Source organism: Siniperca chuatsi, linkage group LG13, assembly GCF_020085105.1.
Source record: "Siniperca chuatsi isolate FFG_IHB_CAS linkage group LG13, ASM2008510v1, whole genome shotgun sequence".
Taxonomy (NCBI): Eukaryota; Metazoa; Chordata; class Actinopteri; order Centrarchiformes; family Sinipercidae; genus Siniperca; species Siniperca chuatsi.
The window spans coordinates 6,890,476-6,904,213 of NC_058054.1; the positions used below are offsets into that span (position 1 = coordinate 6,890,476).

At 38.3% G+C, this 13,738-nt stretch overlaps 1 protein-coding gene and 1 long non-coding RNA gene across 2 annotated transcripts; one reads left to right on the forward strand and one right to left on the reverse strand.

The window, feature by feature from the left end:
• The first annotated feature begins 6,073 nt into the window (after positions 1 to 6,073).
• On the forward strand, positions 6,074 to 11,817 carry ltb4r2b (leukotriene B4 receptor 2b). Its single transcript, XM_044220775.1, has 5 exons — positions 6,074 to 6,211; positions 8,534 to 9,113; positions 9,910 to 10,110; positions 10,221 to 10,264; positions 10,823 to 11,817. The coding sequence occupies exons 2-5, from the start codon at positions 8,553 to 8,555 to the stop codon at positions 11,085 to 11,087; spliced, it is 1,071 nt and encodes a 356-aa protein (XP_044076710.1). The 5' UTR covers positions 6,074 to 6,211; positions 8,534 to 8,552; the 3' UTR covers positions 11,088 to 11,817.
• Positions 11,818 to 12,093: 276 nt separating this feature from the next.
• LOC122887503 lies at positions 12,094 to 13,738 on the reverse strand. Its single transcript, XR_006380556.1, has 3 exons — positions 13,491 to 13,738; positions 12,429 to 12,463; positions 12,094 to 12,329 (listed from the first exon to the last, which is right to left on the reverse strand). It is a non-coding gene; the product is annotated as an uncharacterized LOC122887503 (long non-coding RNA).

Sequence of the window (13,738 nt, forward strand, 5' to 3'; positions counted from 1 at the left end):
TCTTTTAGTCAGACTCACTTCACATTTACTCAATACACCAACACATATTTTAAAACCCTGCAAATATGGCTTTTCTTTACAACTTAACCTACATCTTATTTCCCATCATCCACACATCATTTTCCCACTAGAATTAAGTTTATCTCCATGTCATCCTCAGCATCAATAACCATTTCACACATTGAAGTCCAAAACAATATGATTATTATTCCAATCATGAGCAGGACTCATGGCAAACGGCTCACTGTCTCCAAAACCTGCCATTGTGGGCCGGCTGCACGGCCACCAGGGCTGTGATGTTAGTGATGTCAGTTAGTGAACATAAGAGGGCCTATTTCCTGTGGCGATGAACACGACAGCCCCCCTTTTTTGGCTGTCACTCTTCCCTCTCCTCCCCCTTTCTTCTTCTGTTTTTTAAACCCCACTCCTCCTTCCTCTCTTCTCCCCACCAACTCCTCCTCGTGCCTCCTTCTCTCGAGTCTCCCCTCCCTCCCCTTCTTCTCCACCAAAGATCTGTTTCTCATTATCCTCTGTAGTCTGCTCTCTGTCTGAGTCAGGAGACGAAAAACTTAAATAAACACACTCTCTCTGGCTCTCTCTGCCTCAGCCCTGCTCCTTATCCCCCTCCTCCCTCTCTCTCTGTCTCTTCCCTCTGTCCTCCTTCCTCGCCTTCCTCCGATTCTCACAATCATTAGGCGCATGTTATACTGGCGTGTAACTGGGGGCTTGTTTCACTCTCCCTGTCATCCTCTTGGGGTTGTGTGGGCAGGCCTTGGATCCTGGACTGATCTCAAGATGTTGCAGTATGGTCGGGGAGAGAAAAAAAGTGCTACCAGCAGGGCCGACTCAAGACTTTTTGGGGCCCGAGGCAGAATCTGATAACCCAAACCCCTAACAAGTCCCCATATGGCACCATTGGGCACTATAACAAAATGAAGGAGTGCATACATTTCCTAAACACCAGTGGTAAAACATGAATCCGAAGAGAGTTCAATTTGTTTTTTGAGTCTTCAGTTTGGGGGTCCCGTGGTGGCTGAGGGCTCCAAAGCGGCTATTCATTTTGCTGCTGGCTACGTCTAATACCTACCTGTCTACAGTAGGTCCACACTAAGCTGGACAGAAACTACAGGTATCACTGAGAAAATGAAATACCATCCAGAAGGACTTATCAGACACCAAAACACTGCACATCAGTGTATAATAACTATGAGAATAAATATGCACTTTAACTTATATATAATACTTATATATTTGCATCTTTGAAATGCTATTTTTTATATTGCTCTTTTCTGATCTTTATTTTTATATTTTACTCTTATTCTAATTATTATTGCACATTAGCCTATTAGCACATGCTCTTGAGTGTACCACCCCAGCACATTTGTACTTTACTTCAGTATTTCCATTTTCTGTTACTTTATACTATCGATTGATTATAAAAATGTCCTCGTCCACACTAAAATGTAAGGCTGGCATTTTCAGATTCATCCACTCTGTTTTCTAAATGTTTTTGGGTGTGAAGAACGGCGGTTTAGTGTGGATGGGAGGCCTAAATGTAGAATAAAAGATGCATTTTCAACGTCAAGGTTCAAGGTCAAGTTTTAGCTTTACTGTCATTATACAATACAGGATTACACAATGAAATGCAGTTGTAGCCCCCTCCACGCATCACACAGAAGATGTATATTCAAATATTTTAAATTGGAATAGAATAAAACAATAAAATAGAACAAAGTATATAAAAGTAGCTCAAAAGGAAAACTAAATAATGCACAAGGAAGATATACAGTTATGCATACAGTGGCAAGGAAAAGTATGTGAACCTTTTGGAATTTCATGGTTTTCTGAATAAATTTGTCATAAAATGTGATCTGATCTTCATCTAAGTCAAGGGTATTGACAAACATAATGTATCTAAAAATAATTACACAAAAAAAATTCTGCTCTTTCATGTCTTTATTGAACACAGTCATTCAACATTCAAAATGGCAGTGGAAAAAGTAAGTGAACCCGTAGAACTGGTTGACCCCCCATGGCAGCAATAACCTCAGCCAGGCGCTTCCTGTAGCTGTGGATCAGACCTGCACATCGTTCAGGAGGAATTTTAGCCCATCCTTCCTGGCAGAACTGCTTTAGCTCTGTCATATTCTTTGGACGTCTCATGTGTATGGCCCTCTTCAAGTCAATCCATAGCATCTCTATTGGGTTGAGGTCTGGGCTCTGACTTCGGCCACTCCAAAAGGCAGATTTTGTTTTTCTGAAGCCGTTCTGTTGCGGACTTGCTCCGGTGTTTTGGGTCGTTGTCCTGTTGCATCACCCACCTTCTACACAGTTTCAGCTGACGTACAGACATCCTCACATTATCCTGAAGAATTGTCTGATATACTTGGGAATTAATCTTCCCCTCAATGATTGCAAGCTGGCCAGGCCCTGATGCAGCAACGCAGGCCCAAATCATGATGGTTCCTCCTCCATACTTTACAGTTGGGATGATGTTTTCATGATGATATGCCGTGCCCTTTCTACGCCAGATGTAGCGCTGTGTGTTTTTTCCAAATAGTTCAATCTTAGTTTCATCAGTCCACAAAACATTTTACCAATACCACTGTGGAGTGTCAATGCGCTCTTTTGCAAACTTCAGGCGTGCAGCAGTGTTCTTTTTAGTAAGCAGTGGCGTCTTTCGTGGTGTCCTGCCGCGGATAGCCTGCTTGTTCAGTGTTTTACGTATTGTAGACTCATGAACAGAGATGTTAGCAAGTTCCAATGATGCCTTCAAATCTTTGGCTGTCATTCGGGGTTGTTTCTTTACCTCACTGATGAATCTTCGTTGGTGTCATTTTGACTGGGCGCACTTCTTGGTAGAGTAGCAACAGTCTCAAAGCATCTCCATTTGTAAATTGTTTGCCTAACTGTAGACTGGTGAATTTCTAAAGTCTTTGAAATAACTTTGTAACCCTTTCCAGCTTTATGTAAAGCAACAATTCCTGATCGTAGCTCCTCTGAAAGCTCTTTTTGGCGAGGCATGGCTCACATAAGCGTGTTCTTCTTGTGCAGAGCAAACTCCAAAAGTTTGAGGTTTTTTTTTTAAATCATTCAAAGTAGCTGTAGTCCACACCTTCAAACATATTATCTTAACAAGACTCCAGGTGTGCTAAAACCTGACTTCAATTAGCTTTTTTGAGGTCATTAACTCAAGGGTTCACTTACTTTTTCCGCTGCCATTTTGAATGTTGAATGACTGTGTTCAACAAAGACATGAAAGAGCAGAATTTATTTGTGTAATTATTTTTAGACATATTATGTTTGTCATTACCCATTTTATGACAAATTTATTAAAAAAACCATGAAATTCCAAATACTTTTCCTTGCCACTGTATGTATATATATACACACACACAACATGTGCAACATCAGTGTAAGTTATTTCAGATTTAGCTGCCTTTGACTTTAGCGACAGTAACTATTTTAATTTTGTAGTTTTTATACGTGATCAGCAGCAAGATGTCAAATCAATCATTTGAAAAAATAAAGTTCTTACATGCAGGTACTGAATGTGTGCACATTTTCAGTAGTTCAGACACAGAGCCTCTCTAGAAATGGTCAGTTCTGGGGGGTTGTGAAACTGCTGAATGGCTGATAAATTGTTTAAAGGACTGGTGCAATGTGATGGATGAGTGCAACACACAGGAGGAACTGCTGAGTGTCAAGTTTATTGGAAGAAGGGGAGGGACAGAAGAAATGATTCATGCAGACGTGACGCCATCATGTGGTGAATTATCAGAAGAGTTTTACTGTAGCTTTCCTCAAAAGTCAGCTGTACTTTCAGAGCTGAAGGACACAGTTTATCATTGAAAAATGTTTCACAACTTGATTCCTGACACACTGATGAGTCAGAGGGAGACTGATTCAAATTATTTATTGACTGAATCAATGGCTTTAACTGAAGTACATTCTGTGGTGTTATTATAATATGTGCTATCAAACAATTTATCTACATATTATTACATATAATTACAATATATTCAGAGACTGTATATTCAGCAAAGCTGATACAGAAAAGTACTGTTTTAAAAACTGTTGCTCCATTGTTGTTTTTTCTTTGAACACATTAAATTATAACAGATAAGTTAAAAAAAAAACTACATTCACTATAAAGAGTAATGCAACTTGTGGCATTGTTTTAAGAATACTAAAATAAATAAGTACTGAGATGAATATACAAATATAAACTGACACTATTCAGATGTATTTCAAAACATAAGATGCTTGGAAAGATTATAAAATGTTTGAAAATATTGTGTTTCCAAACTGGATATCAGTGGTGGAGGTAGTTCAGATCCTTTACTTAAGTAAAAGTACTAATACCACACTGTAAAAATACTCTGTTACAAGTAAAGGTCCTGCAATAAAAATGTTACTTAAGTAAAAGTATGTCAGTATAATCAAGAAAATGTACATAAAGTAATAAAAGTAAAAGTACTCAAGGCAGGAAAATGACCCCTGTGACAGTTATACTATTATATATTATAGCATTAGATTATTATTTCTCATGCATTAAAGTAAAAGCAGGATTTTACTGTTGCAGCTGGTTAAATTGGAGCTACTTTTAAACTATTTTATACAGGACTGCAACTAATGATTATTTTAATGTAATGATAAGTGTAATGACCTTCAATTTAGTATGATTATTATTTCCAAAGTGTTTCATCACTCCTGCAGAAGCTGAACTGTCATGGAGATACCAGGTTTTTGTTCAGTGGCGGTGGTATGTTCTATAACATACTATATATATGATGAGTAAACAGACTTTATCCTGGACTGTCACATTCAGCGCTGGGAAAGGGAACTACACGCTTCCTTATCTCCTAAGAGACTTAATTTACAGGTGCCCTTCAACAATGTCGCACTACGTGATGTGTGGAGAGAAAAAAAGTATTTTCTCTATATGCTACTTACAGTAAGTATAAAAACAAACAAGTAGTTTCCTGTGTTATTTAAAAGTCACCTTTCACTCTTAAAATGGCTGCAGTGAGAACAAAAAAAAACTTTAATTCATTCAATTCATTAAGCACATGTTTAAGTTATTATTTCAGAGAGATTAAGTATGAGGTGTTTGTTTGTTTGTGTCAGGAAAAGAAGTCACACGAGCAGTGCCCTAAAGTGCTCTGAGCCAAAAGTCTGCAGCCACAAAAAAAAAAGCTCATACAACTTTTTTTTACATATGCAGCAGTACCCAAGACCTGTAAACAGACATGGATGTGTAAAATCTATGGAACTCCCCTTTAAGCTTTTACTTTCATCAATTTAAACACATCTTTCAAGAATTTTAAAGTGATAAAGTATTTAGTGTTATTTCAGACCATTACTGTAGTTGATTCTGGCTTCAACTTCTCCATTTCAGCTGCTCGGCGGCTAACAGACAACTATCATGAAGCTGTCTATCCGTCTCCAGTGTGTACAGGAAATGTGAAACTGCATGAATGTGAGCCATGACGTCACAAGGGCGTGCATGTTCAGCAGACCTTCTCTGGATGGATAAAGGTAAAAAAAAAAACTCTGCTCATTCACTCAGTTCTTGAGCTTCAGCTTTGCGTTTCTCCTCATTTCTCCACTTCTTCACAGACACCAGCATTCCTGTCAGTGTCAGAGACTTGTATGAACTGGTGACTGTGAGTTGTTATGTGTGTGTGTGTGTATTATGTGTTTGCGCTTGTCTACTCAGCATCCCTGACACAGGGAGCTTGTGTAAGAATTGGAACCACCTATACTCCTCTGATCCTTCAGATTACACAACAGCTGAATCACAGAGTGAAAAGTGCCTCAGGAGACACACATACATATGCATTTTGATATGTGAAACTGGGACACGTTTAAAGGAAGAATGCATGTTTGTTCATAAAAATACCTTTATGCATACAGTGTTATAGCACAGATACTTGAGATACATTCAACAGGATTGTCATGTATGGAGATGAATAACAGTACTTAACATAGAGAGAGAGAGTTTTAAGGAAGGCCACACCTCTCTGCCTCCCTCTCTTGTCACAGCATGTTGCTGCCTGTGGGGCAGGTTGTGATTCAGTTTATTATGGGCTGACCTAACAGAGACCGTCACACAAGGGAAACGCTGCAAGAGCCAGACAGAGTGGAGAGCAGCAGTGTGATAACAGAATCCGACACACATCGCAGAGAGACATCAAGTCCTAGAAAGGTCAGTCACTCTTTAACATTCACTGTAAAACTTTGATTTTTGGACTTCTTATTGATTTGATTTTCCTTCAGTTGCTCTCACATTTGCTTCTTTCCGATTCGTCCATCTTAAAATAATAATTTACTTTTCTTGACTTGATTATTTACACCTAGCAGATTTATTACAAACCTATGACTCATTATATTAAAACTTTGGACTGCAAATTGATCCATCACTAATGCTTTACTGGCAAACAGAGTTTCTGGCAGGAACAAGTCATTTGCAGTGTTCTGGTGATTTTCTGATTTTTTCAAACGTTTCTCAGTTTTTGTTTTGTTGTTTTTGTACCAGAATAATTGCTCGAAATGGTAAAAAATCCTATCTTTGCTGTACTTTACAGAAAAAGTTCCTTGTATTTTTTCCCATTTGTCGGTTTCTCTTGCATATACTTTTACAGTCCTTTCCTTAGTTTGTCATTTAAACATAAATCACACCAGATTTTTTCTCCTAAGTGCACTTTGTCCATTACATAAGCATATTTATGTCGTAGCTATATACATTGCAACATTAGATCGTAATTTAATTTTTGTGTTATGACCTGAGCTGATCATTTCTGAGAAACAATACTTCCACCTGACGTCATCAATGTTTTTCTTAAACTTCTAGCATTTTTTTTACTAGTGATTTACTAGTAAGTCTGGCTTTGATTCACTTTGTTTATTTGTTCACTCTCGTATAAAGCCATCAGGGGGAAACAGTTTGCTTTAGTGGGACCAGAGCAAGGAAATTAGGATCAGGAAATTAGGATCAGGAAATTGTTCTTGTTCTCACAAAGGGAAATGTGGTTTTGCAGAGACCATATCGTTTCTGAATCAATTACCTCCTCCATATATCACTCATATTTAGGGATCAACATCTTGAACTGTGTTATTCCTTAAAGGTCAACCTTCTGTGACCTCCGCAATTCATGTTAGTCCAAAGAAGAGAGGCAAATGAGGACAATAAAAAAAACCCCAAAGTGAATCAAAGAATATGTCGAAATACTGCTCTTCTTTGACGAAGTACTGCCAATGTTTGGCGTGTTTTAGCATGCTGCCTCTCAGTTTGAGCTACACTGTTGGCTACAGAGTCTGATGTGAATATTTTAGAGGCTGCGTCAGGGTGGCAGCCATCCTCTAGTTCTGGAAACAGCTTGTGTACCATTGGTGAGCAATATTTTGTAATGTTTATATTTAGTTACTGGTGCAGCATTTTCTCCAGACCATCACCATCTTCGTCTTTGACAAGTAGGTGTGCTCAGAAATCCAACAATCAAGCCCTCAACTTGTCTATCATCTGAATAAAGTGTTATGTGAAAGAACTAACTTTTTAACTGCCTGTTCCTATTAACTTTAAAGAAGAGGGATGAAATGGCAGTCCACATCACACAGATGTACGGACAAATCAGAGATATGTGACGAAAAAGTTCTCGAAGCAAATTGTTGAGGACCACGATAGCAGAGCAAAGATCCTGAGCAAATATATTCAGGAAACTCTCAGAAGAGATGAGGCACACATGTCTGACGTCAGGTTTCAGTCTCAAACTAACCTGAAAGGTTCATAAAAACATCTGCTGACTCACTTTTAATAATATGTTGTGTGCAGCATGCTTCAGCATCTGATCTGATCAATGTTGAAAGAAGGTGTGCATCCATTACCACAGACTAAAAAATTAGATCCGGTATCTAGAAAATGGAGGTGATAAACTGTCATGTCTACCAGCAAAGATTTCTGTATCTCTCTCTGCCCCAATAACACTTCATAATCAGCAGTGGTACACAGATTGTTAACAGAGTGAAGTAAATTTTGTTTCATACACTGCAGAGTATGGAAGCCCATTTCTTCTACTTGTAAAAAAAAATCTACCATATTTGTGTTTTTTACTCACAATTCTTACTTATGTCAAAATAATGACAAATGTTGACACAGTATCATCATTTTGAGATACAGATACTAAGAAGTCATGAGAAAGGCATCCACATGTTTGTCTGATTCTGGATATTTAGGGAAAATAGTAGAACTCAACCAAAACTGAAATATAGTTAATTACATTTATTCGTCAGGGACCACGTACAAGAAACATTAATCTCATTCAAAGATAAGAGATGTATTGTACCAGATTTAGCTACTAGCTCATTTCCATCTGCAGTACCTGAATACAATAAATACTAAATTCAATCAAAGATCCAAACATACATACATACAGATTTTCATTACACTCAGCCCTTTACAATATAAATATCCCCCTCCCCTTTACTTTAATGGCAGACATATTTAGGTTCTACCTTTGTTTCTCGTCCTCAGGATCAAAACTCCTTCTAACATGAACACCTTTGAGCAAAACATTGACAATAACACAGACGATGATGAGAGCGCTGTGAGCAATCATGTCTCCACGACCATGGGTGCCCTCATCCTCAGCTTTGTCTTCCTCCTGGGCGTCCCTGGCAACCTCTTCATCGTCTGGAGCATCCTGGCACGCACCCGACGACGCTCGATCACCACCCTCCTCATCCTCAACCTGGCGTGTGCCGATGGCTTTCTCATGGCCCTCACCATCTTCTTCATTGTCTACCTGGCCAAGCAGACATGGGTCTTTGGTAACGTCATGTGTAAAGTCGTGTTCTACCTCTGCAACTCCAACATGTACGCCTCCATCTTTCTGATCACACTGATGAGCGTGCACAGGCTGGTGGCCGTGGTGTTCCCGCTTAAAGTGTCCACCCTGGTCAGCAAGAAGGTTGTGATAAGGGTGATCGTATGCATGTGGCTGCTGGTGATGATGATGTCTATCCCCTCACTGGTGTTTCGAGATGTGACAGAGGAAGAAGATGATAATATAACAAGATTGGTGTGTGTGCCCAATCACACCCTGTCTCGACATGTAAGTAGACTAGGGCTGCAACTAACAATTATTTTCATTATCTTTTATTATTCTGAATTTCCTAAAGCCCAAGGTGACATCATCAAATCACATGTTTTAAGATAGTACAAAAGATATCTGAAATGTATTCAAAAGTTTATCTGATGCTGATATAAGGCTTCAGAGTTAAACCTCTTTTTAGTACAATATTCCCTGTTTTTGGTTCCTGGACAGTGTTTCCATGTTGAGGGGCAGCGGAGGGATAGTAACAAAATGAGGACATTTCTCACTAAAATGGCTGTAACTTGATTTGTCTAATTTGGATTCATATACATTTTTGCTTGAAAACAGGATCGTGCATTTTGTCCCCCATCACTTACATTGAAAGCACATTAAGGAAGGGATCTTTTCGTGGCCAGTTTGAACAGGAGGAATGATTAGAGCAAGCAAAACCTGTTTCAATGTTCACAAAGGCACCTGACTATTGTTTTAAGACTTTACCAAGTACCACAAAATAAGAAAGCATGGTGGTCGGAGGTGTAAAATAAATAAAACAAATAAACCCAAATACATACAAAGAAGTGAAAATGTATCATAACAATTCTGATTCGCGTTTTCTAGCAGTAGTATCCTAAATCCAACCTTGAATCTACAACAAGGGGTTGACTTCCACAAACAAAAACCTCTTCCATCAGAATCATTATCACATATTGACTGACTCTTATCTTGCACTGCCTTGTTTTGACAGATCCATTCATGTCTACAGAAAGCTATGTAATTATTATAGTGAGCACATCTTGTATCCTCCTGTGTGCAGGTGAGGTTTCAGTATGCCTTTGAGACGGTGGCGGGATTCATTCTTCCTTATACAGTCATCATAATCAGCTACGTCCTCATCCTGAGACGCCTGAGGCAGACCAAATTCCGCCGAAAGGTCCGCAGCGAGAAACTCATCCTGGCTATTGTGGTGATGTTTGGCATTTTCTGGCTGCCATACCATGTTGTCAACATGTTACAGGTGTGTGAGGGCATGTTCACAGTATCAGTTATCACATTAAATAATTTCTGCTTTTAGATCAATGAGCTGATCTTTTGAATGAACACTGAGTATGTTTTGGTCGGTCCAAGGTGGCAGTTGAATGGTTACCAGAGAATTCAAAAAGAAGAATAAAGTGAGTAACCACATATTTCACCCACTCCCTCAAACTAAAGTTAACTTATTTTCATTGACATATGGTAATTTTGGGTACTTCTGGGTGGTCGTTTTATGCATTACAGAAATAGTAATTAGGTAATAATTCAGAATTTCTACACAGTCTTAAGCCAAAGTAACAGTAGCTCTGATGTTTGGGTTTTGCCTGATGTCATATTTGAGAAGAGCTTATTCATTTCCACACCAACTGCTTTGCATTTGTTTTGTCTCATTGTTATTGACTTGTGTCTATTTGTAGTCTTGTTTGTCTCTGTCATTTACTGTCGCTTTGTGTCTCTGTGGCTGTTTTGTGTCTATTTGTAGTTGTATTGCGTCTCTTTCTATGACATTTTGCAGGTGAAGCCCAGGGGGCCCCCTGACCCATTCAGTAATCCACCCATGAATATACTTAAAAGTATTTCATATCAGTTTGTTTAAGTTAAGAGCCCTAAAATGCTTCTGAACTTGAATTAAATTTTTCACAAACCCAAATTTAACATGTTCTAGTTGTGGTCTTAAATATTCTGTTTATCCGCAGTTTGGACAATATCGCTCAGTCCAGTCGTGCAGTGACCTCAGCTTTGGCCTTCATCAGCAGCTGTGCCAATCCTGTCCTCTACACCTTCGCTGGGAAGTCCTACATCAAGATGAACGGCCTTGCCTTCATGGCTCGGCTCTTTGAGGGTACGTCTTTGGACCAAACAGGAACCAAAAAGAGTCGGGCCATGGGTAACGACACAGTGGAAAACATTACTGTTGAGTCCACACACAGCACAGAAAAGGCTTTAAAAACTGGGAGCTGAGCATTTAATAAATTTTGTGCATAAATGAGCGCACTCTGAAAGTAAAAATTTATAAAACTACATTTGGAGTCTGTAGATTTGCTTACAGCAAAATTAGAGCCTGAATTTTCTGTGCTTTAAAAAAAAAAAAAAAAAAAAGCACCAGTTTAGAGGCGACCGCAAAGTATTTTGTAGATGTGTTGAAAGAAATACAAGTTTGACAGGAAGTCAGTGGTGCAGGCACAAGAAAAATAAAACTACCTGATCTTTATATCAGAACTGAAAATACTTAACAGCTACAAAATAACTACCAAGTACTGTAACTACTTAAGGAGCAACTACATTGAGAAAAACTAATTTCTCAACGGGTAACATTAAGTCCATATTTAGCAATATACAAACATCCAAAAATAGTTAAACATTAATGTAGTTTTATGCAGAGAATGAAATTTCTATGTATAGTATGTATACATTGCACAAAGAAAACCTAATACCCCTTTGCCTTGTTTGATCCATATATGTAATATAGTTTTATTAGATCTGCAAGTTTTATCATTGCCCCCTGTGGGATTTTGACAATTACCAGTATTTTTGATTTCTGTTGCACAATGTAGGTCTCCGCTTCAGACTTGAGTCAGTTTTAAAGTGTTACGCATTGATTTATTTTAAACTGTACAATAAATTTTGATTTACCCTGTTTTTGTTCAACATGCAATTTTGTTTTTTTCAATAAAAATTGCATTTTCTCGCACTGGACTAAGTTTTTTTTTTTTTTTTTTTTTTTTACATTTGACACAAAACCCCACATATTCCAAACAGCTTGGAGCTCCAAGACTGCACCAGATACCCAGATTTACACATTAAAACACTGTTCCCTGCTTAAAGATTTGTTTAACGTCACTTTAAGTCTGTGCCATTTCTTACACTTACTAGTAACTAATATCCAACTACTGCTGAGAACTATGCACATTATGTTGTCCACTTTACATGCAGATCATCTAGGAGGTTGTAAAGTAAATGGACAATACACAGTTTAACACTTTATTCACCAGTGAATTTCACAGTTGATACCATGCAACAAGATTTTAATGCAGGGATTTGACCTTACACATTTGTGTAGATTAAAAAAAAGACATTAAATATTTCCAGGCAACAAATCTTTGTTATGAGTTTCAAATTGCCCTACAACTGTATAAACATTCAACTTAATCCTTTGAAACTTCCAGATCCCAAATTGGGGCGATGCAGCTTTCCCATTACCTGCTTAAAAAAAAAAAAAAAAAAAAAAAGGATAGTGAGTATCAAACTTGACCGTTTTAGGAGTTTAGCGTCATGTATCAGTTCAACCAAAAAGACACTCACCTGATCAAGATACTCCCAGTCCAGACTCTTAAATCCTAAAAATAAAAAATATGACCAGTTAGTCTCCACTTGCAATACGACATACATCACTAGTATCAGAGTTGTCAAACCCATCAGTGCAGTGAAAGAATAATCATGAGGTTCAGCTGAAACACGGACTCACATGCAACTCATCATTAAGGTTTGACCATATAATCCAGAAGCTTTAAGTCGATTCATTATAAACAGAAAACTGGAGAAAAATAAACTATCCCTGCAGCAGGTGTAAATGCCGCCTGGCATTACACTCAGTTGCCAGTTTATAGCTACTCCCAGCCAAAACTAATGTAATCTAATACAACAATCCTGCACACTATAAGGTTTTAATGTTAAGTTTGCAAACAGTGTTAATTAAACTGTATGATCATTTGAGATTTAGTTTGTGGTGGTGCTTAAGTGTACCACATTACACAGTCCAGCGTTATTTAGCCTGCACTCATTCATATAAACGGGCTGGATAAAATAGTAGAAACACCTGTCAGTAAAGCACCTCAAGCATCAAAATCTCTAAACTTCAACAAAAACTGATTATAACTTGCATGAAAGCAGGCTTTAGTGCAGGACTGTTGCATTAGTTTTAGCTAGGTGTACATAAAACTGGCAAGAGAGTTATAATAATCCTAAAACTTACATTAGGATTAAGGCTTGTCAGTTGCACACGTAACGTTAAGTTAATTTAGTACTAAACTTTAATTTCTTCAGCACAATTCATGCATAGAAATGCATGCATGAAAGCGCTTCACATAAAATTTAATGGTTTAAAAACAGTTCATTTTGCTCCTAGTTAAGTATTTATCCTAAAAAATAATTCACGTGGGTGCAGGCTTTTAATTTAGGCTACAATTTGTCGAATAACGAGCAACTCGGCTCATTAGCAGAGACCATGAGGTCGGTTTGGCGCTAACAAGCGGCGAGCTAACATTATAATCTGCGCGGAAATAACCGCAACTAACGTCCACAGACATAAATAAATACATAAAGGCTGTAAAGAAGGTGATCTGGTACAAAAATGTGAACATATACCTTAAGTACAGCTTCACACGTGTTGGTGTTTGCCGCTCCGCCGCAACACAACAGACCTCTATCACCGCGACAAAGAAGAGAGGCTGTTAATGAGGCGGAGGCTCCTTTTATCTCTTTATCAAAACCACGTGTTTGTCCTCCGTCAGAAAACATGCAGCTTCCGGGTCTGCGTAGTAGGCTGTGAAAGAGCCAAAATTATAAAACATCTGATGGTGTTTGTTGCAATTATTTAAATCACGTTATCGTGT